General features: G+C 42.9%; 1 protein-coding gene across 1 annotated transcript; it reads right to left on the bottom strand.

Moving 5' to 3' along the window:
* Positions 1–6,984: 6,984 nt before the first annotated feature.
* LOC130161976 (SUN domain-containing protein 1-like) lies at positions 6,985–22,734 on the bottom strand. Its single transcript, XM_056365382.1, has 19 exons — positions 22,561–22,734; positions 21,085–21,261; positions 20,614–20,810; positions 19,877–19,903; positions 19,178–19,459; positions 16,495–16,575; positions 14,113–14,176; positions 13,265–13,317; positions 12,688–12,902; positions 11,619–11,873; positions 11,183–11,275; positions 10,937–11,007; positions 10,698–10,842; positions 10,181–10,471; positions 9,867–9,951; positions 9,265–9,380; positions 8,831–8,998; positions 8,646–8,738; positions 6,985–8,176 (listed from the first exon to the last, which is right to left on the bottom strand). Exons 1-19 carry the CDS (start codon positions 22,605–22,607, stop codon positions 8,060–8,062), a joined length of 2,577 nt encoding a protein of 858 aa, XP_056221357.1. The 5' UTR covers positions 22,608–22,734; the 3' UTR covers positions 6,985–8,059.
* Between the last annotated feature and the right edge of the window lie 461 nt (positions 22,735–23,195).

Here is a 23,195-nt window from a genome sequence, read left to right as displayed (position 1 = left end):
CTTTTATAATAAGAAATAAAGATCTGTAGGTTTGAACTTTAGAGTTTCTACAGACTGTGAGAGAAGAAAATACAAACCCTGCTGAGTGTCTGTCTCTGGGTTGTAGGATCCAGTCTCACCTGTGACAGGTGAAGTATGTATGGACATCTTGAACACGTGATAATGAAGGGTTACATGTGAACTGTGTGCGAGGATGATATCTGAAAATCAGGTTTATTATTGGCTTCCGTACTGAGAAGCTGCTAATGAGCTGGTTGATGAGGAGATAAAAGATGGAAACACGACATGTTGTTAACGGAGGAGGAGAGGACAAGTCCAGCTGTCAGAGAAGAGACGGAGACAGACGTCTACCTGGACATGGATCACCTGCTGCTGCTGTGGAGTTCAGGTAGGACTCTGCTTTAATGATGGGTATTCATTTCATTTTTCTCCTCCCAGTAAGTTTGTCTGACCTGTGATCATCGGACTGCTCCTGTTGATGGAGGGTATCGTTAAGATTTTAAAGATACTACGTGTATCGATCCGGCACCTTAACGGTGAGAAGAAATGTCAAAAGCCCCTATGCCAGGAAACTATAAACTTATAATTTCTTCTGATTTCTTCCTTATTTCTATTTATTATTTTACCTGCTCAGCTTTCTCTATTTGTATATAGTGCAGTTGGATTCTCTCTGCACCGCAACTGTCTTTTCTTCAGTCCAGATGAAATCTTCTTCACATCTTTCCTTGACCTCATGACGTTTTCCACTGAGGTCAATGAGAAGTAGTTTGAAATTAGATTTTTCTTTTTCTAACTTTTTGACCGCAGCCTTAGAGAAAAAAACCCAAACGAAACACAGGTACTTCTCAATCCACGACCAGCCGTGTGTACAATAAAATCCGCCCAGGCTGCAAGGTTTAACAGCTATCAGTTCCAAGTTGGTCTTGTTTGTAGTTTTAGTAGTGTGGTATATGTCGACCATTAAAAGAAAGAACTACAACACAGAACCAATATACACTGTGCAGTCAGAAAAATTCAGGCCAGACTTATTGTGTTTAATAAAATATGTTTAGTATATATTAACACATTACAAATATCATACATGTAATAAGAATTAAACTATATCACCTCTAGCAGTGATATACTAAACATTTTCTCTCTTTCAGTAACTGAATACTACTATGAAACGTACATTTTTAGCAAATATGTTTCCCTTTACACGCTTGATAGTTACAAACCACAATTAAATGCTAGAATCAGATTTACATGGAAATAGATTTGTTGCTAACACACAACAAAACTAGTAAAAAGAGCTGAGGAGTTAGCTTACCGAGGCAGGTGCAGCTAGCTTACTGTTACAACCAGCTCATTAGGGGAAAGGGAAGTAACATAAAACCCAAGATGTTAAGGGTTAAATGAGGTTATTTATTAACCAAAGTAAACAGGGTAAACAAAAAGAGAGGCGGCACAAGCAAAACAAAGCCACCCAATAATGCAGTTAACACAAAGAACACGAGCAGCTAACAAAAGAAAAGCAAAACAACAAAACACCAGATCTCAAACAAAGCTGCACTTGACTTTACGCTAACAAACCAAAAACACACAACCTTAGCTCTTCACAGTGTTCACTCGGCTCACATTAATTATCACAGTCACACAAGCGCAGGTAAACAGCGCGGAAGCGAGTCTGCACACCGGCAACACAGATCGCCACGAACAACCGAGTGACAGTTGTTTTATACTCGGGGCGGAGACGAGGGGCGGAGACGAGGGGCGGGCGGAGACGAGGGGCGGAGACGAGGGGCGGAGACGAGGGGCGGGCCCAGCTGATCAAGGGAGATGGCTTGCAGCTGGAGCATCGAAGGTGCGGCGGAAAAGGCGGAACACTCCCAGGAAATCCCGGTGACGTCACGGGCATCCCCTCTCGCAGGGTCAGACTGCAACAACAGGCGACCGAGACAGGACACAACACAACCACACACACACATACAGGGAAAGACAAAGGTCCCCCGAATACGGCCACGGCCGTAACACTTACCGAGGCCGGTGCAGCTAGTTTACTGAGGCAGGTGCAGCTAGTTTACTGAGGCAGGTGCAGCTAGCTTACCGAGGCCGGTGGAGCTAGTTTACTGAGGCAGGTGAAGCTAGCTGCACCTGCCTTGGAAAGCTAGCTTCAGCATGCATCATGAGGAGTCAGTGTTTTACTCACCATTTTATTTCTCTTTCAGCAACATGGTGAATATTACTATGAAACGTACATTTTAAACATCAAATACACACAACAAAAGTAAGTTAGCTCACCGAGGCAGGGGAAGCTGTAGCCGTTGCAGAATGGTAGAATGGCTGAAGAACACCAGCCACACCAGGGATCAGGATCTGCACATTTATTCTCGAAGAGCAACAAGGGGCTCAGTCAAGCTTTTTTTTTTTTTTGTATGTATGTACATGAAAATTCATACACGTGTATTAGAAATAAATGAAATCTAAAGAATGTCTTCACAGCAGTTATATTAAAAGCAAAAATGAAAAAACGAAATATTCATGTCACGTCTTCAGCAGACACCACAACTCAATTTATATATAAATGTAGGCATATAATAACAAATTAAAATAAAAAATAAAAAGCTTGTTTCATATTATTAGGCTACTCATTCAGTACAATATTGCACTGAATGAATGAAACTGATTTTCATAATTTAAAATAAAATAACATGTATTTGATTTAAGTGTATCATTTGCTTTACTTACTAAAACTGTTACATGGAAATTCTGTGAATTAAATCATTTTCTTTAGGGAGCAAAGAAACACATAGACTTATAGGATTTAATCCTATAGGATAAATTTATAGCATTAGATGCATTTCTATAAGATTAAATGATCATATGATAGTCCTCTTGGTTCTTATAGTCCCATAAGATATATCGCAACCGTAAAGGATTTCATCCTATGTAAAATATAAAAGGACATAACCTATAGGATCATGTATAAGATATTAGGGCTGTCCCAAACGATGATTTTTTTAAACGATTAATCTAGCGATTATTTTTTCAATTATTCGACTAATCTAACGATTATTTTTATTATTAACCAAACAGTAATTTTATTGCAATTATTTTCCAGTTAGTCATTTAATATAACAATTTGCCCCGTCCAACATCTTGACTCGCTGCACCATGGTGCGTCCTCTTTATGTGCTCGTGCATGACTGTCGTGCATGAGTGATATGCCAGATGCACTTTGCAGAGTCTGCAGTCTACCGCACTGTTGGTGTCCAGATTAAAGTTTTCCAAAACTCTGGAGGACCGTGAACGAGCCTTTTTTGCCGCGTGTTGCTCCACGCGCTCCGTCGTGCTGCTGGTAGACGCCGCCGTGTTGTTCAAGTAGATTACACAGACGCAAATCATTCACGTAGTCAATGACTTCAATTACGTCACCGCGTTGTCCCAGTCCGTGCGCTGCGCTTGTATCCGGGTAAACCAAAGACGATGGATATAAACGGTCCCATTAGAAAGTTCCGGTTTTGTTCTAAGAACATTTACCCTGTGTGGTTTTACACGACGCGTCGACACTAAAATTCCACGTCGAAAACTTTTTATAATCGACAACGTCGATTACGTCGGATAATCGTCCCAGCCCTATAAGATATATATATATATATATATTATCCTATAGGATTATAAATTAGATTTTTTGGAAACTAATAAGACTTTTTGACTAGGGATCCTACAGTAATACACAATAATAATAATACACAGGAACATTACATATAACAGCAAATAAACAACCATTACGCACCTAGAAGAGCAGGAAGTGGCACAGTCAACAGTCACACAATGGCGGGCTCTCTCACTTTATACGAAAATACATTTTTTTTGTATATTATATTGAATACAATATACAAAAAAATTAACGGGGGTTATTTTTTACCGGCTGTACGAACTGTAAAACTCAGCAACACACCAACAATGATCTATAGTTACGTTTACACGCAGTTTAAACCAAAATAAATTGGTTTTAAACGTGTTAGCTTAACAAAAAGGGAACACGTCTTACCAGCACAGACGTTTTCCCGCTGCACAGCGTCTTTTGTGCGTCGTTAATTAAATTCCCCCGCTACAGCAGGACGTGAACGGGAACTATAAAAAAAAAAAAAAAAAAAAAAAAAAACAAATCCATTCAAAATGGAGCCAGAATTACAAAGAATTTCCGACTTTATGACTAAAAAAACATTACAGACAAGTTTTTAGTTTTCTGAGCTTTAGTGAAGCTCAGTGTTGTTACACTGAGCATCTGCAAAACATTTAGTTAGATTTCATAAAGGCTGGGACTGGGTAAAACGAGGGATTTAATTATGACAACTGTAGTATCTAATAACAGAAATAAAAGTAAAACTTAAGTCTATAATTCAAGTGTTTGTAACTGTAACTTAAATTTTAACCTGTTTTTGTCCTGCAGGGTTATACACTATAGGTCAGGGGTTTTCAAAGTGTAAGCAAAGGTAAGGTTAAGTAGGAAAATACCATTATCAAAATGTATTTTGTTTGGTGTCCGACTCACTCTGGTGTGTTCAATAATCATTTGTCTTAAGTAAAATTGCACACAAAGGCCTTATAATGTATGATATGGTATTGTATATAAATGTAATAATATGACATTTAAAAAGTAAAGAGAAAGATGATTAAAAAGTTTTTTAAAAAAGTTTTTAAAAAAGAAAAAAAAAGGTGTTTGATATGTTAACAATATGTTGAAAACCATTTAACATGCCTGGAAAATAGAGTATAGCAACACTACTCACCTTCAATCCAATCCACTTTATTTATAGAGCACGATTTTAACAAACACAAGGTTTCCAAAGTGCTGCACAGCAAGATAAAAAACACAATGAATAGCACAACAGAACACAATAAAACGATGTAGGACACAATATGATAAAAGTAATAAAATAAGATAAAATCAAATAAAAATAAGATAAAAACAATTAAAATAAAAGATAAAATCAGATAGAACAAGTTAAAAACAAATAAAATAAATAGAATAAAATAAATAAAGTGCACTGCTCACACAAGATGCAACACGCTACATGGTGTCAAAAGCCAGAGAGAAGAGGTGGGTTTTAAGAAGAGATTTAAAATGTGGCAGTGAGGAGTCCTGTCTAATGTGCAGCGGCACACACTCGTTCACCTCTGAGCTTAAGCCTAGCTTTAGGCACTATCAGGAGCAGCTGGTCAGCTGACCTGAGAGAGCGGCTGGGAGTGTAGGGGTGCAGCAGCTCAGAGAGGTAAGGTGGGGCGAGGCCATTCAAGGCCATAAAAGAAAATAAAAGAATTTTAAAATGAATCGTAAAATGGACGGGCAGCCAGTGGAGTGAATGTAAAACAGGTGAAATGTGCTCATACTTGCTTGTGCCAGTTAAAAGACGTGCAGCAGCATTTTGCACCAGCTGAAGACGGGAAATGGAGGACACACTAACCCCCATAAAAAGTGCATTGCAGTAATCCAGCCGAGTGGGGACAAAGGCACGGATTGCTGTCTCAAAGTGCTTTCTCTGAGGGACTGGTTTAATTTTTGCCAGCTGCCTCTAGTGGAAAAGCTTGACTTCACCACAGCTTTAATCTGGCTGTCAAATTTAAGTTCTGTGTCCACTTTTACCCCAGATTGTGCACAGTTGGCTTGTGATACTGTGCCAAAGAACCCAGATCAACCAGGGGGGTCACAGAAGTGCCACCCAACACCATGACTTCTGTCTTTTTTTCATTAAAATTCAGGAAGTTTAGAGACATCCAAGCTTTAATGTCATGTAAACACTCATGCAATGGCTTTACACTGTAGGAGTCTGACTTTTTTAGGGGGACATAGATCTGACTGTCATCCGCATAGCAATGAAAAGAAATGCCATGTTTCCTGAGAATTGAACCAAGTGGGAGTAGATAGAGGGAAAATAAAAGAGGGCCAAGGACAGAGCCCTGTGGTACCCCACATGAGAGGGGAGCAGTGGAGGACACAGTCATCAAGGCTGACACAGAAGGTTCGATGTGACAGGTAGGACCTGAACCATTCAAGTGCTGTGTCACTGATGCCCACCCACTGCTCCAAACGAGCAATCAGGATCCATGGTCCACTGTATCAGAAGCTGCAGTCAAATCTAAAAGTACAAGGACAACACAGAGACCGGAGTCAGTAGCTAAAAAGATGTCATTAAAAACTCTTAAAAGCGCTGATTCGGTGCTGTGAAATGTTTTAAAACAGGATTGGAAAATCTCAAGAATATTTTGTTCATTTTAAAAGTCCATGAGCTGAGAATAAACAACCTTTTCTAAGATTTTAGAAAGGAAGGGCAATTTAGAGATAGGCCTGAAATTTGCCAAGACAGTAGGATCCAGCCCAGGTTTTTTTAACAAAGGTTGCACAACGGCATGTTTAAAATGAACAGTAACCAGTCCAGAGGACAGACTGCTATTAATAAATAATGGTTTAGATTCTTAGAAATTGTACCCTTTGTAAAGTGCACTCTAACTTTCTACTGAAAACTTAATGACATCTGATCTACAGGGCTTTGCAGTTACACCCGGTATTAGAATGTGTTCTCGTTATCTCAATTGTGCCCACATTGTGGTCGAACTTAAATATTCAAATTGGTCAGAGAAGGTTGGTTGACCTGTCAGGGCTGTAGCACTGACTCTACTTTTTGCTTTGTCAAGCTCTGGAGCTTGTTTTGGGTTTGATCCAATTGGCAGGAAGAGACAGAGTTGAACTTTCAGCTGATGTTTTTTTCTTCGTCCTGTGGTCACACTGCACAGACTTCATTTATACCTGCTGGGATCAGTTCACAATGCGAGCCGCACCACCTCCAGATGTGGTCTGGCTGATCTGATCGCATTCTGGTCCCAATGCGTTCTGTGCTCATTTACACCTGTAATAACCAGGTGTTAACACCAGAAGTAAAGGCCGTCTCTAGCTCGCCTAAAAGAGTGGAAAAAAAAGTGAAAGAAAAACACGAATAATGATTATATTTCACATCTTTATTCTGATAAGCCCAGCTTGAAAACACATACAAAAAAACACAAATATACATATTAAGTTAAAAAAAAAAAAAAAAGTCCCCACACACTTGGAAGTCAGAGAATCTGTAATAAAAACAAGACTTTGTCTCCCATTAACCTGAAGACAGAAATAAATACAGATACAGCCATTAAATCCATCAGTGCAAAACATTTCCTTAGACTTAACTAACGAGGAACAAAGGCACATTATCGTTGTTCAGTGCTGCCGCTGTGTTGAGCCATTTTAAAAGCCCTCCTGTTGTTGCATTCAAGGACACTCCGGTGTAAGAGTTCATTCTGGCTGTGAAGAGATTAAAACAGAAGAAGTGACGGCGTTATGTGTAATAACCATACAGCTCAGGGTTAAGCTAAAAACCATATCTTCCAAAGTTCAAATCTTTTAGTGTGAAATTCTCCTTTCTGTAAGTGTGTTCCTGTCGTGGCTCAACAGGAAAACACAGAACGTGGATTATTTTAGAAAACACCAAAACTCTGGAGGAGCCTCATTTCATTGTCTCAACACGATATTATCTTCACCTGACTAAAAATGTTTTGATACACACAAGGGCATGCGAGGGCTGTATTAAGATACTCTTGAAGAAAGTGTGAGCCCACCCTTTAAAACTGCTCACACCGGGATAACGTTAATGTAAACAATAAAAAGAATAATGGGCTAAAACATGAAAAACCAACAGTGAGAAGGACTTTTAAACACAGCAAATACAAAACAACACCGATATAAAAATATTAATTATTGACAGAAAACTTCAACATCACACTCAGAGCCGTCAGTTTGTTCGTTTTCCACAGGAAAATGGCAACACAGATCACATTAGGTCTGAAGGGAGGGAAGTGAGTTTAGTCACTGTTGAGACGATCAATTCAATAAATTGATTCAGAGTTATTTAGGCACCGTTAGCGGCGAGTGGCTGAAGCAGGAAACACGTCGAGGAAAGAGCAGCAAAAACGATGTTGGACGGCGTCTCCGTCATCTCTGCACTGGGTATTAAATAATCCAACATTAGTCTGCGCAGCGTCCTCACACGTCGCTGGGCGTCCCGTGCACTCTGAAGCGGTACATGCAGGTGTACTCCTGATGACCCCAGTTGGACAACACCTGCACCTCGATGATCTGGAAGCTTTGATCGTTCTCCTCCTGTCCAGGAGAAAAAGAACATAGGACATGAACATTTAAAAAAAAAAAAAAAAAATATATATATATATATATATATATATTTTTTTTTTTTCCCATATATCATGAAAATGACGAGGAATCAACAATGTTGCGCAGCAGCTGGTAAAAATTCATTAAAAATGGGAGGCAACTGCTACAGTGAGAATAAATCCAGTGCAGTCACAAATCTTATAGAGAAAAAGAACAAGAGATTCTGCTCTGTCTTAATCACAGGTAGAGCTGATCTCTATAATAATCAATTTATAACATCTCTACACCACAATGTTGCAACAATTAAACTCGTTTTCGTGCAAATTTGTTCAATTCGTGGGAAACTTTGATGACTTTTGATCAACTATACGGAGAAGTTGCGGTCTCTTTAACACCGTTTTTATCCACTGCTGGTGCATATAAGAGCAGCGTATGGGAGCACACTGCATGGATGACTCACAGTGACGGGGTAGGTCTGCAGAGCCTCTCCATCCTCATCATAGGTGTAAGTGCCCAGCAGCTTCCCTCTCTCCTGGCTTTCATCATCCAGACCCTGAAAGCAAAACATCAGTTGAGTGCAAAACAGACTGAACATCCAAACGGCGTCTTCCTGACAGGTCGTGGTGACAGCTGCCGCTCTCTTACGTAGATGTCGAAGCGTCGGGGGGCGCTGCGCAGCGTCCCACTGGGTGCCAGGGCTTTGGGGATGTGCTCCAGGGAGAAGGCGGTGGGAAGGATCCTCATGGAGAGGCGGATCACCAGGAAGCCTGTGGAGCCTCTGAAGGCCCAGCAGTTTCCAGGATGGATGTCCGGCTGCAGGAAGAGAGAGCATGAGTGGAGTGTGACTGCTCCATCAGTGTCATTTAGTCTGAGGAATCTGACTCTGGTTTGTTTTCTGTTGTCGTATGATCGTTAGAACAAAACTTTAACATTCTTTGGTAACAATATTCTCATTCAACCATGAATAGATCAGGTCCCTGTTTATCAAGTGCGAATAACTTATCAATTAAATTTCAAATAGTGCAAATCAAAGAATTAGTCTTGTGTGATGTGTGTTTGGTGTACGACAGGTATGTTACCTGGATTACTGCTCGAGGAGACTGAGAGAAATACCAGAGAGGAACTCCGAAGAGACTGAGCAGAGCGGCTTTCGTCTCATACGCCTCGGAGCAGCGAGTGCTCAGGATGCTGCCCCCTGCAGGGGGGGCAAACAACAGTCAGCTGTGGATCATGGCAACAGGAGGGATTTCACATCAGGTCAATGGTGATGAGGTGACTGGCTGACATGTTCCTTCATCACCACGAACACACACCGTCCTGCTGCCACAAACACTCACTACAACACCAAATGTGGATTAATCCGCCACTGAAAATAGTCCCCGACAAATGCTCCATTACCTCCTGTTTGATAAAAACTAGAGTGAGCAGCTGTTTGAGGAAATTACTGAACCTTTGAAAAATGAAATTGTATATTTATGAGGTGTTTTGAAAGGTTTACGTAGGAACCAATGAGCTCAGAGCCACAGAGAGAGGAGGGAAGACAGGAAGTGTTGTTGGTTTGAATCTAAACATGAGATTTGATGACAGTAATATAATAAAACTATAGAACAACAGACTGTTCCTTTAACACGTCACATCATCAGATTATCAGTCAGACACACAGGGAGAGTTTATTTCTCACCTCCAGACTCCAGAGCGTAGTCGGCCAGGCCGGTCCGGTCCTGAGAAAACAGCCGCAGAGCGTTCTCCACGATCACATGGACATCCTGAAGAGACGAGGGAGTCGCTGCTTACTCAACTGTCAGGAGCGGGAACTTATTTGAGCAGGAACTTGTAATTATACTGTTTGAAGGATATCGAAGTATAAAAATATACAAACACCTCCACAGCAAGGTGGACACATCGTACAGAGTCAAGACGAGATTAACAGACCACATCAGTGGACAAGTCAATATTCATGATAGGGACAGACCCCCCACCCCCCCCACACCTCACCTCCTGGGTTACGGTGGCCCCAGCGGCTCCAGGGGTTTGCATGGCGGCCTCTCTGACCACCTCCTCGCTTCGCCGCTGCTCCAGCTGCAGGCTGATGTTCTGCAGGATCCTGAGCTCCAGAGAGGCCAGCGCCTCCTGCAGGTCGGCCCCGCTTACGTACTGCTGCGACAGCCACTGGAGGAGCGACTGTGGGAGGGTGTTGGCGTCTGCCCCGCCCCCCACTGTCAACTGGTTCCCATAGACGAGAGCCCGGACCTCCTCACGGACCTGAGTGGAGACCTGCGCTGAGATCTGACAGAGGACAGGAGAGGCTCCAGTTACAGGAGAGCAGTCTGAAAATGTCGAGGTTATTCCTTCATAGAAGAATATTCAACACGATCTGGACAAGATTGTTCAACTTGTTTCAACTATCTGCTCTCTAGCTAGCTAACATGGCTAACCGCGCTGCTTCTCTATCTATCTGTGTAGTTTAATACCAAACATCTCATTAAATAAAGAGGGCGGCCTTCGCTCTCACCGTCTGCTGGATTCCACTGAGACGTCGACAGCTGTCCTCGAACCCAGACAGACCCTCGACATCCCGCCTCATATCCCCCAGAGCCACCTCCAACCTCGCTACCTGCGCCAGCAGGGCATCGTGGGACTGACGGTCCACGCCGGCACTGGAGGAGGAAGTCAGTAAAGAGGAACAGGCTTTACATACCGACACGCTGCTTTGATTCATGTCCACGGGTGTTATGTTCCTGTGCGGGTCACCTGACGGCAGCTGGAAGTGTTGCAGGTGGAGGTGAGGCTGTTGGAGCAGCTTCTCGTCTCCACTGCATCTCCTGAAGTTTCAGAAACAAACAATTATCCTCCGTCAATAGGTCACTGTAGTGAACTACACTGTAGATTCTTCTGGTTTTACAGTCGGAGAACGTGACAGTCAAACATCAAAATGTTCGAAACTCAGGCCAAAGTCGTTTATGAACTTCCATTTCTGCTCGTGTGGGCGTGGCTTACCTCTGTTTCGGCAGCCAGCGCCTGCAGCTGCAGCTCCAGCTGCTGCAGACGAGACGTTTGACTCTGCTGCTGCAACAAATCCTGCTGTCGAATCTACACACACACACACGCACACGCACACACACGATCCGAAACATTACAACACCTGCATGCACCTGTCCCCGTCACCTCACAGGATATCTGACTCCACATAACCCCCCTTTAAACTCAACTGGATTGATGTATTTGTATTTTCCTCATTAGAACCAGATTTCATATTGAAGTAACTTTTAGGAAGTGATAAGAATATCATGGACCCACAAAATAAAGCCTCAACAAATTATTCACAAAAAGCAAAAAAAGACAATAAATCTATAATTTAGTGCAGTAGAAAAATCTTCTTCCATCCAGTTAATGATGTTGTGACCCCGACGTCCGGATGAGTCCAGTATCTGACCTGGTCCTTCTGCCGTCTCTCCTCATCCAGTCGCCTCCTGAGCTGGGACAGCTGATGGTCCAGCAGGCCGCTCAGCCAGGGCTCCACGCCGTCCTCCCTGCCCCGAGCAGAGGCCAGCTGCTGCTGCTGCTGGAGGTCAGTGTACAGCCGGAGAACCTCCCTGTGTCTCTGCTCCGCCCGCCGCCCTCCGGCCTCCACACGCTCCCACAGCGCCGTCAGACTCTGCTCCAGACCAATGAGCCGGGCCAACTCTTCCTGGGAGACAATGAATACTTTAATGTAAACAGCAGTATTACAGTGTAAGCAATATAAATCTATATAAACAGACTGTCCACCGGTAGAATATGAACCCACCTTTTCAAACATCATATCCAGGAAAAATACCTACTTGTCCTGATATAAGATTGATTAATTTTCAATTAAAATCAACAAATCACGAGTCTGTTAATGTAAGAAGGTCATGAAAAATATCCAGTAGCCCTGCCAATTAATCAAAACATAATCGAAATCACAATATGGCCAAGTGTAATATCCTAATCGCAGTAGCTGATGTGTCACATCGCTGTTTGTTAGCACCATAAGAGTTGTGGTGCTACAGAGATGCTCCTCATATTCTCCAGACGTAAAGGAACATGTACATCACAATATCTGCCAAAGTAACCACAATATGATTTTCTTGTACATTGCGCAGCCTTAATATCCAGTTTCCCTGAGTCTGTTTGCTGCTTTCAGATCCTCATTTCTGTCCAGTGCTCTTCCTGCTTTCACTGGGATCTTTTTTAGCATCTTTGACCATCTGCAAAAACACTGTAAATAAATTGTATGAAATATTGTTTCTTGTCTGACCAGAAGAAACTCAAGCATGTTCAGGTTACTGACGTAAAACAGAGGAAACATTACAGAGGGATGAAAGGTGATTTTATCCTTTTTCTGTCTATTGATTAATTGGTTCAAACTATTTCAGGAGTAAAGACTCGACATGAACCAGGTGAAACACACAGGACCTGTTCTGCAGAGTCAGTCTCATGATGGATATAAATACTGAAACACACATTAAAAACCTCAGTACCTCCTCTGCTGCCGGAGGTCGACTGTAGAGCGGCTCCACGTATGGCGGCACCTCCCTCGACTCCTCCACAGCGGCCTCAGCTGATTGGCTCTGAGCGGACATGAAGCTGTACACGGGGGACAGACCGGGGACGTCAGAGACCGCTGTCCTCCACTCTGTGACGTTCACAGCTGGAAGGACGGACTGTAGAACAGCTGGACCGAACCAACACAGGCCTGAAGGGGGGAGAACGAAAACCTTCAAGTCTGAAAAACTGTGCAGGTCATGAAATCAGAGAAACATCCCGACTATATACAGGTGAATTTAATCAAAGCCTTAGATCTCAGGTGAAACACGTGAAGTAAGTTTTAGTCTGTCAGACCAATAAACAGTGAAGACGCACAACGAACAACTGTTTTTATTAAAGATTCATCTGCTGATTTTCATCATTAACATCAATGAATCATTTGGTCAAAACGTCAGAAAGTTGAAAACTACTAAATTTACAGTCAGGCGACAAGAGGAAGAGTTTTCTGTTGATTGACTGATCGATTGATCGTTGTTTCTCCAGTGAAGATATGAAACTGAAGGAACTCACTGAACAGGAGAAGCAGCAGAGGGAGGAGAACCAAGAAGAGCCGCAGAGGGAACCTGCAGGGAGAACACGTCCGGTTAAATCAAAACAACAACACAAGATGGTGTTTGGTGACATTGTGAAGCAGCGTGGGATCATGGGAGTTGTCAGCTTCTCCTGGTTTTATCCTTTAGTGTGAGTGGTGATTAAAGTCACAGATTTCTGTGGTTTGAGAATTGATGGAAACAGAACATAGATCTTGTTGTTAATGCAGTAAATGTGGTTATTTTACCTTTAATTTAACAAATGCAGTAGTTAACATACTTAACGGCACCAATGTTTAATATAATGAATGTTTGCTTTTGCAGATCCAAACTAAGAAGTTGCTTCATTCAGGTTTTAAAACAATGTCGAGTAAATTAGGATGGACTGAGACGGAACGGTGACGTAACAACCTCCAAATTTAACATTTAGGCAAGTATGAAGAACTGTGACTTTGCCTCCTACATAAGAGAAATAAGATTATTTATAAAGATAAATAATCAGCAACACAGTCGAGGAACAAGGGGCTGATGTTCTGAGGACGGTCGTCTTCAACAATAGATCTCTACGAATAAATTAATTATTTTATGTCCTGTCTAGGCTCAGAGTAATACAAGTTTGTCATCTAAAATGTTAGTTTTAATAATTTCAGTTTTACCTCGTCAATATGCAAATGTCTGCAGCAAAGCACAAGAGAAATCTCGTCATATCCATGTTGTTCTCGAGTTATGATGTCACATGATGTGTCTTACACACACACACACACACACACACACACACCGGGTACCGTGGCGATGGGACATATATTAAATAAAAACAAGCAAACTTACCGAGTCAGGAGGAAGCTGGTGGCCATGTGATGCCATCGTCTGCCAAGCCACCTGAACACCTCACCTGCCGTTTCACACACACACACACACACACACACACACACACACACACACACACACACACACACACACACACACGAGAAGATCAGTGGAACATCAGCTGACTCGGGTTCAGCAGCGGAGCAGGAGGCTGCAGGTCACCAAGCAGGAGAAGAAACATGTTATAAAAATGATAAATAGGCACGACAGACAAAACACCCAAAATCCAACAGGAGCTCCGACACAAACATGCTGCACGTCAGGCGAAAAGCGGAGGGATCAATCGGGGAAGAGAATTTCAAAATAAAACAAAACAGAGACATGGCGTTAACCTGCAGAGCGTCCGGCGCTCCGTGAAGCAGAACACATTTTCTTGGTGAGAGGCCAGACGGCTGAAGCTGCTCTCTGAGTCAGCTGACAGAGGTACAGAGCTGAGGAAGCAAACAGGCGTCAGACTGATGAAGAAAGAGATCCAGTATCTCAGGATCTGAAGAACACGTCCTGAAGAAGACGCTTCCTCACAAGTTCTGTCGATAGTCGGAAACTTAAACTGTCTTTGTTTGAATATTACAGTCATTTTCAAACCTGGCGCCTAAATCTCCTTCGTCAAATAAGGTCGAGTGTGGACAAAGAAAAATGTAGAAATGAAAAAGTAACCATCAGCACATCTGTGATGCCTCTCCATGCTGGAGCTGAGGACAGAGTGAAGTTCCTCAGTCATACAGCTGCAGTGACTGCATTGTAGAAAAGATGGAAACTGACAACATGATACAGCCCTTGTATGTTTTGTCCCAGTATTAAAAACACACACAAGACTCTGGAAGTAAAAGACTCTAAACCCCTGGTAAAAACTAAACTCATCAGCAGTTAGATCTGCAACTCAGACGAGTGTTAAACCTGTGAAAACCGTCACGCTCCACATCAGCCCCAAGAGACAGGAAGCCAGTGAGGACCATGACGATGAAGATGAAGATGAGGTGACAGTATCCATCTCCGGGCGCCGTTCCTCCTTACAGTCGTCACCTGTTGGCGTCAGCGGTGCAGACACACAACACAAGGCAGGGAGAGGTTGACCAAAGGTCAGAGGGTGGCCACATTAACTGCAGCAGTGCAGATAAAATACCACCAAAGAATAATTATGTGTCTGCGCTGGCGACAGCCAGAGCAGCAGCCATTTTGTTTCAGGTTGTTCTCAGAAACGCCTTGATGGAACGGCTTGAAATTTGGCACAAACATTCACTTGGCCTCAAGGATGAACTGATAAATTTTGATTGTCAAGAGGTAAAAGGTCAAGGTCACGGTGACTTCACACAACACAGTTTTGGCCTTGTGAACGCAATATTTCCATAACGCCTTGAAGGAACTTTTTCAAATTTGGTAAAACCTTCTAGACTTCAAGGACAAACTGATTAGAATTTGGTGGTGAAAGGTCAAAGTTCAAAGGTTAGGGTGACCTCACAAAACGTGGTTTTGGCCTTGTGAACGCCTTGAAGGACATTCACTGAGACTCAAGGATGAACTGATTAGATTTTGGTGGTCAAAGGTCAATCAGTTTTTAGCCATTACTCAAGACTTCACACAGAAATTATGCCAAAATTTGACACAAATTGTTCATATTTTTTATGATTCTGGATAAACAGGGATGAACCTGAAACTAGTCTGAGTGGAGAAGGAATACAAACACGAGGAGGTGACTCTAGTTTTGCAATGAGGACTCAATCTTTAAAAAACTCCTAACATTATATATATATAGTTTCATTATTAAGCAGAATCACCTCCTTGTGGGTGTGTCCCTCCACCATAAGTGCACATTCCTGGTGCATCACTTACTGTGAATCCACATGGTTTCTGCTGTTAAAACCTCCTGCCACGATGACTTTCTACAGTTGTAAAATCCTGTCAGAGTGTTACAAACCACTGAGTGTACGGTGGCCCTGAAGTGCAAAACATCAAAAATGGACACGATGCAATGCAAAGCTCAAGATTTCACAAATCAACATGACAAAAAAAAAAAAAAAAAAAAAACTTCAGAAAATGCCAGGGATAACAATTCTTCTGTGTGATTGGACCCAAATCAATTCAGAGTTCACCACGTTTTGTGAAATGTGTTTTTCATCTTGTTGTTGCTTTTTGCGCTTCAGGGAATTCACAGATAAGCATTTAAATGCATTTGTCTGTTACTGAAACTGGACGTATCGGAGCTGTATTTCGTCGTCTCACTGGTCCGACGCACATCAATGCAGCCACGTGATGGTTTAACACATAACATTACAGGGCTACTTCCGGTCTGAATCCTCACAAGTACAGAAAGACAGAATGTGCGTGTCTTACTGTAAAACTCACACAGAGATCCATTGGGATGAAGCTCTTCCTGGTTCGTGGTCGACTCCTTGAGGCTCATGACTCCACAGTGACCGGATTGAACTGTAACACAGAGGACAAACAGTCAAGACTCACCAGGAGCTGAGAGACCTCCAGACCAACACCTCACCACGTCCACATCTGTCCTCTGAGCCGACGACCGGCACTGACTCCAGGCAGGGAGACATGGACGGATTTGCATTTTGCCAAGGTAACAGGCAAAGTGCTGCCCATTTGTTTGGGAGGGAAACGCTGCAGGTGAAGAGTATGAGGTCATGAAAACAAGCACAACACATGAACAATATAAAGATACAAATCTGTGTCAGAACTAGTAAAAACGTTCATTCCTCTGGTTCAGAGTATCTTAGTATACTTTGAGAACAGTAAATAGGGAACCAGAAAACATTGCCTGTTCATTTGCCAACATTTCAGGTTTGGTCAATTCATTAGGAACCTCCTGTGGTTGCTAGGGTAACTGAAGTGGCAATTAATCAGGGTCCGGTAGGTAGTTAGGTTCCTCTAGGTGGTTTGAGTTGTTCTTTAGTACAATGGAGGAGTCAGAGGAGGTTGTAGGTCTAGATGACACTGAGCAGGTTCTATAGGTAGTTCCTGTAGTAACTGAGGAGGTTCTAGGAATTCATTAGGTGATTCTACTGTAGACCCTGTAGAGTGTAGTTCTATGGGCCTTTAGGTTATTCATGTAGTCATTCGGAGGATCTTTGGGTCCTATAGATAGCACCTCTTCAGATAGTATATTTTTGTAGATCTAGTGTTCCTTTAAGAATGTCCTTAGGATCATCTAGAAAGATTTAATGGTAACTGGCAAAGTTCTAGGTAGCTTTAGAAGTCCTTTGGAAGGTTCTAGAGATCCTTTATCAATGTGTGGTCATCACTGGAGAGGTTAGGGTTCCTGTGGGTAGTTCTTGTGTCTTGAGATGTTCTGGGACAGGTCACTGAGTGCTACAGGTCATTTTGGTAGTTCTAAGTCTTTTGAGATTTTATAATGATTACTGTGGAGGATCTATGGGTCCTGGTTCTAGTGTTCCGATGGGTATACCTCATAGTAACCGAGGTTCTAGGTGTCCCTATAGTGTAGTCTTCTTATAGGGGTCCTCTAGGTAGTTCCAGTTGTAAATGAGGACATTCTGGTGGTCTTTTGAAGGTTCTAGGGAGCACTAAGGAGGTTCTGGCGAGAGGTCATTGAGGAGGCTCTAGTGGTTAATGAAAGGATGTTTGGGTGGTTCTATAGAAGGCTACTGGTGACCGAAGGGGTAGCTCTGGTGGTGATACCACGTGTTGTTGTCATTGACGAGGTTCTAGCAGTTGGTGGAGCCGTTTTAGGGTCTTAAAAAGGTTCTAGTGGGGCTTGAAGGGTTCTAATGGTACTGAGTGAAGTAATGTGTTGGGAACCACTTAGGGAAAGTAGGAGGTTCTTGGGTGAGCTCTTCAGAGACAGAGAATGACAGAAGTAAATAAACTGAATTATTGACGTTTGTCAAAAATCCACACTGATCCTCTGTGAAAGACTGAACCAGGAAGCTAGAGTTATGTTATGATGAAAAGGTGACAGTAACAGCAAGTGGTTTGAACAGCACATGCAGGTGAACACCAGGTAAAGCAGCGTACTCACTGAGTGGATCCCCAACATAACAGATTACTCCTATTTATACCCATTTACTCACACCAGTGTCTAGAAGGAAAAATGTTGACAGGTAAATTCCCACACCTACTAGTGACAGACTGTTTCAGCGTCAGTACCTCCATGATTGTTGTCAGTGTGTAGAGGGACCTCTGTGACCTTAGAGGCAAGCCTCTGACACACCTGCCAGGTGTGTGTCAGTATAGAGACACAGCAGACTGCAGCGCTCCTGACACACAGCACTAACGAGTCCAGCCACAGCTGCAGCACATCTGGAAGAGCCGAACCACACCGAGTCACACTTAAATACAAATAAATGTGTACGTCTGTGCATCAGGGAAATCTGAGACTCCTCAGTGATTTCAGCTGCAGTTTGATTTACATACAAATGTTTATACAAAACATGTTTGCAGAGCCAGAGAGAGCAGGAGGAAGCTGTCAGTCCATGACTTCACTTCAGGAAACGAAACGTGACGAAATGAGTCCGTAATCAAAGTGCACACAGCTGGGCAGGAAATTAGCTTCAGGGCGTCTGATGTGACATCGCAAATACAGCTGCGACGATTTGTCAAATGACAGAAAAATTAATCAGCAACAATTCTAATAATTGTTGAGTCATTTACAGGTCACAGACAGGTTTTGATCTGATCTTCTGAAGTTAACTTGCTCTGGAGCAGTTCAGCGTAAGTTACCTTGGTGATTTAACAACAGAACCAGCGTCGGGACAGAAAACCCAGAGTTAAACCTGAAGTTACCTCGACAACCTCAGATCCTGCTTCGTAGTACAGACCTCAGATGTCAAGCCTCTGTGGGAGGGGCTGGAACAACAAGTCTGATCCACATCAGCCCACAACTTACAGGATCTGCTGCCCGACACCACAGGGACCTTCAGAGGTCCGACTTGCTGTTTTGGCAGCACGCAGAGGCCGAGCCGTACGTTAGGCAGGTGGTCATTATGTTTTGGCTTAGTGTATTTCCTGAACACCTGTGATGTCATAGATAGACAGTGATTATCACCTGTCTCACCTGTTCTGCTCTTGCGGCCCCGGTCTCGGCAGTAGACGGTGGACGTTTCAGGCTCTCTGTGGTCCGAGGGCCGCGGCCCCGTCACCAAGGAGGACGTGGTGGTGGTGTACTCGGAGGAGGAGCGGTAAGTGGTCACAGACTCCTTCCTGTCCGAGTGCAGCTCACAGTCTTTACAGTAAACCTGGCTGAGCGTCTGCACCGGGTGTTTGGCGCAGTGGCTGTCTGGACCAATCAGAGTGCTGTTTGCCAGGACGCTGCTCTGCTCCGCTATGATGGTGCTTTCTGTGACAGAGACATGAAATGATTAACTGACTGATGATTTTTCTATCAATTCATGGATGAAATTATCAACCAAACATTCTCTGGTTGAAGCTCGATATGTTTATGTTTTATATCACTGCTCATTAAAATTTATCTCATCCATCAAAACTGCTGATACACAAATAAAGTTGGAGAAAATTACATCATTTGACAATAGTGAAAAATATAAACTTGTATTCAGGTGTGTTTCGGCACGTTAATAAGAAGAGAATGCAATATTCTGTATCAGAGATGTGTGACATTTTGATCATTTTTACAGATTGGATTTTTAGCTTAATGGAACGATTGTTATTTACCTCAGTTTCCTAGATGAAATTTCATTGGAAAACTAAAGTTACAGTAGTGACAGTAACTGTGGTAAGAATTAATTTTACTGACCTTTAGGATCAACGTTATTGTCCAAACCTGAAACACCAGAGGAAGATCAGAACAAAAACTACTTCACTCTAACCACCTCATATTAAAGCTCCTCCAGTGTAAAGGTCTGTGTCCATGTGTAGTGTGATTATAGATCAGCTCTAGCTTCTATATTAATACTGTGAAAGTATCAAAGCCTCAGTCCACAGAGAAATGCACACAGCCTGTATTCAGAAACTGAGCCTTAAAACCAGCCGTCAGGACTTCTGGAACTTTGTGATGTCACAACAAAGCAGTCATCAAGCCCCGCCCAAGATGCTAACTATGCTAACAGTTCTGATCCGTCTGCTAGTCTCTGGTTCTGGTCTCAACAGACTCCTCATCCGAGTCTAGGTCTGACTGAGGCTCAAACATGTGGCTGAGTCTCTCTGATGTTTCCTCCTCTCACCATCTTCAGACTCTCTGCTCTCTCACCTGTCCACCTGGAGCAAGCAGGTGGTGGGCGGGGCTCAAGGCCTGATCCAGATTTCTCAACCAGGAAGTCAGAGGAGATGAGCTTCAGAGCCTTTTCAGTATTTTTACAGAGCTACTTTACATCGTGTCTGGAAGGAAACTTTAAATATAAATTTCTTTGCACATTTTAACTTTGTACATTCCTGAGCAACTAGTGCTTTTGTTCTAACTGCTGCCTGCTCGGTGTAAACAGCCCAGTCTGCACACAGAAGAAGAATTCGATGAGTTATGACGCTGTGTTTTACCCCAGAAGGTGTCGACCAGTGTGGCCTCCTGGATGGAGGACTCGTCCAGCAGGGAGGAGAGCAGAGAGGCGTCCGAGGCCACGCTGTGGGTGCTGCTGTTGTGGAGCGACTGGCCAGCCGGTTTACGAGGAGTGTGCATGAGGACAGACTCCGAGCAGGAGACTGAGTGGTGCTGAGAACGACGAGACTTCAGAGACCTGCAGGAAGAAGGAGCAGAGACAGGGAGGAGGAGGAAAGAACTTAATGGATGATGGATGTGAAGGAGGAGAAAGAACAATAATGACATTGAGGAGAAAAAAAGGTGTAAAAGAAGGAGAAGATGACAATAAGGTGGAGGAGAAGACAAGAGGAGGATAGGAGGAAGAACAAAGGAGGAGGAGGTGGAGACGGATGAAAAGATGGAGAAGAACAAGGGAAAGAAGGAGGAAAACAGCAGCGAGACACCCGACACCCCTCCTACCCAACCCTCACCTGGTGCTCCTCCAGCTCCCTCCTCCTACACTGAAGGAGGCGCTGGCGTGCGGCAGACCGCGGTCCAACAGGCCATCGTCGAGCCGCAGGCTGCGTCTGGACATGATTCTGGTCTGGAGGAAGGAGGCAATCTGCTGCTCCTTCTCCAAGTCCGACACCGCCGAGGAGTAGCTGGAGCTGAGGACGAAGATGAGAGAGGGAAGAGTTTCTGCCACATTCACCAAATTAGACTGTAACACATCTTTAATACTGATGGAAGAGGATTCGGGTCACATGTGAAAAAATTCTCTCTGACAAAAGAATTGTGAGTTTAAAGTGATAGTTGTTGTTATTAGACGTGGGGTGGTGTGACGTCATCATGTACAGTCAGTGTGTTACCTGCAGTAGATTCAGTTTAGAGGAGCAGCAGGAGCAGAGTGATGAGCTGCTGTGGGCGGGGCCAGCAGAAAACACTTTTTACTTTTAAAAAGACGCCCACTGAAACAATCCAACATCTGATTAAATGAAGCTTGATGTAGAATATTTTCAGCTCTTTATCTTCCTGTCAGAACAGCACTTTCCTTTCGCACTGCAATTCTTCAACCACTGAACTACTGTATTCCTATGTACAAGCGCATCTACAGTGTGCACTGCATCACGCCGCAGCTGCAGGTCATCTGAGCGAATCACAAAGAGCTAAACTTCACTTTGTTTTGACTGAATTCTACTTGAAGCTTCATTTAAACAGCTGTTGGATTGTTTCAGTGGGCGTCTTTTAAAAAAGTGTCAAACAGGTGTTTTCTGCTGGCCCCGCCCACAGCAGCTCATCACTCTGCTAGCTTACCAGTGCTCCTGCTGCTCTAAACTGAATCTACTGCAGGTAACACTGATTGTAAATGATTACACAACCCCACGTCTAATAACCACAACTATCACTTTAAAAGACAGAATTCTGAGATTAAAGTAAAAATTTTTCTTTTCACATGTGGCCCTTTTCCTCTTCCATAAATACTGCACCTCTGAAAACACAATAAAAAATTAACGGAAATAAAAAACAGTTTTTCTAAGTCGAAAAATGATAGAAAGCCAGTAGGTTTGTGTGACACTATGATATTGTCATATGGATTTGATTTATGTCACATTTCAGTTTCCAATAAGTATCAGAAAGCGGCTTAACCATAAAATGATTAAAAATTAGTTTAAGTTCACTTCATTTTTTTGCTGAAACCGACACTGGTGAGATTCTGTTTACTAATTTACTAAATTGCATCAGCCTCTGCTGGAAATATCGTCTAAAAGATACAGAACCTGTAAAATGAAGCGTTACCGACAGATTTACCTGCTGAGAAACAGAAACGCAAAACAAATCCCTGCTACCTTATCAAAAACAAAGAGCCACACACACACAGACAGACAGACAGACAGACAGACACACACACACTGACACACACACAGACAGACACACACACACACACAGCATTAGGTGAGGATACACACAGGTCAGTCCAGCCCCAGCTCTGCAGATCCACGTCCTCGTCACTCATTACAGGGAGCAGAGGCACAGCCGACACATCACTCACACAATATAAATAACATGTACACAGTATGAACAACACACACACACAAAGAGTTTTGTGGCAGCAGCACGGTTCAAGTTCACCTTAAGCCTACTTAGACTGCTGCAGACAGCACTTCCTGCTAGAGCATGTGGGTCAGTGAGCTGCTTAGATCCTGCCCCCACACACACACACACTTCTTACACATGAACACACACCCTGAATGATGCTTGAATATGACTGCACCTAACTTATTTTCATTATTAATTAATCTGTTGATCATTTTCTTGATTAATCAATTAGTGCATGAAATAAAAAAATACATTTGTTAAAAATTCTAAAGATATTTTATACACTTTAATGTCAGCTGACAAGCTGGAAGCAGAGTCTGTGTCTTGTTTGAATCACTCCAAGTCACAGATTATCAAAATACTTTGATTCATTTTCTGTCAATTCACTGAACAATCAATTGACTAATTGTTGCAGCTCTCAGTGAGATCGATGACTGAGCAAAAGTGCTGTTTAATAGTTCCAGTGAAAACATACTCAATATTGATTATCAGCTATTTACAAATA

This window comes from Seriola aureovittata, chromosome 21 (assembly GCF_021018895.1).
Source record: "Seriola aureovittata isolate HTS-2021-v1 ecotype China chromosome 21, ASM2101889v1, whole genome shotgun sequence".
Lineage (NCBI taxonomy): Eukaryota > Metazoa > Chordata > Actinopteri > Carangiformes > Carangidae > Seriola > Seriola aureovittata.
Note: the sequence above shows the minus strand (reverse complement) of the source record. Positions and strands in the feature narration are given on the sequence as shown.

What these genes read in the sequence shown, in the direction of transcription:
- LOC130161976 (XM_056365382.1), bottom strand. Translation starts at nt 22,607, where the DNA reads ATGAGTGACGAGGACGTGGATCTGCAGAGCTGGGGCTGGACTGACCT. An exon ending in GGGAGCTGGAGGAGCACCAG is followed by an intron (nt 20,811 to 21,084) that starts GTGAGGGTTGGG and finishes TTCTTCCTGCAG; the next exon opens with GTCTCTGAAGTCTCGTCGTT. An exon ending in GGGCCGCAAGAGCAGAACAG is followed by an intron (nt 16,576 to 19,177) that starts GTGAGACAGGTG and finishes TCTGTGTTACAG; the next exon opens with TTCAATCCGGTCACTGTGGA.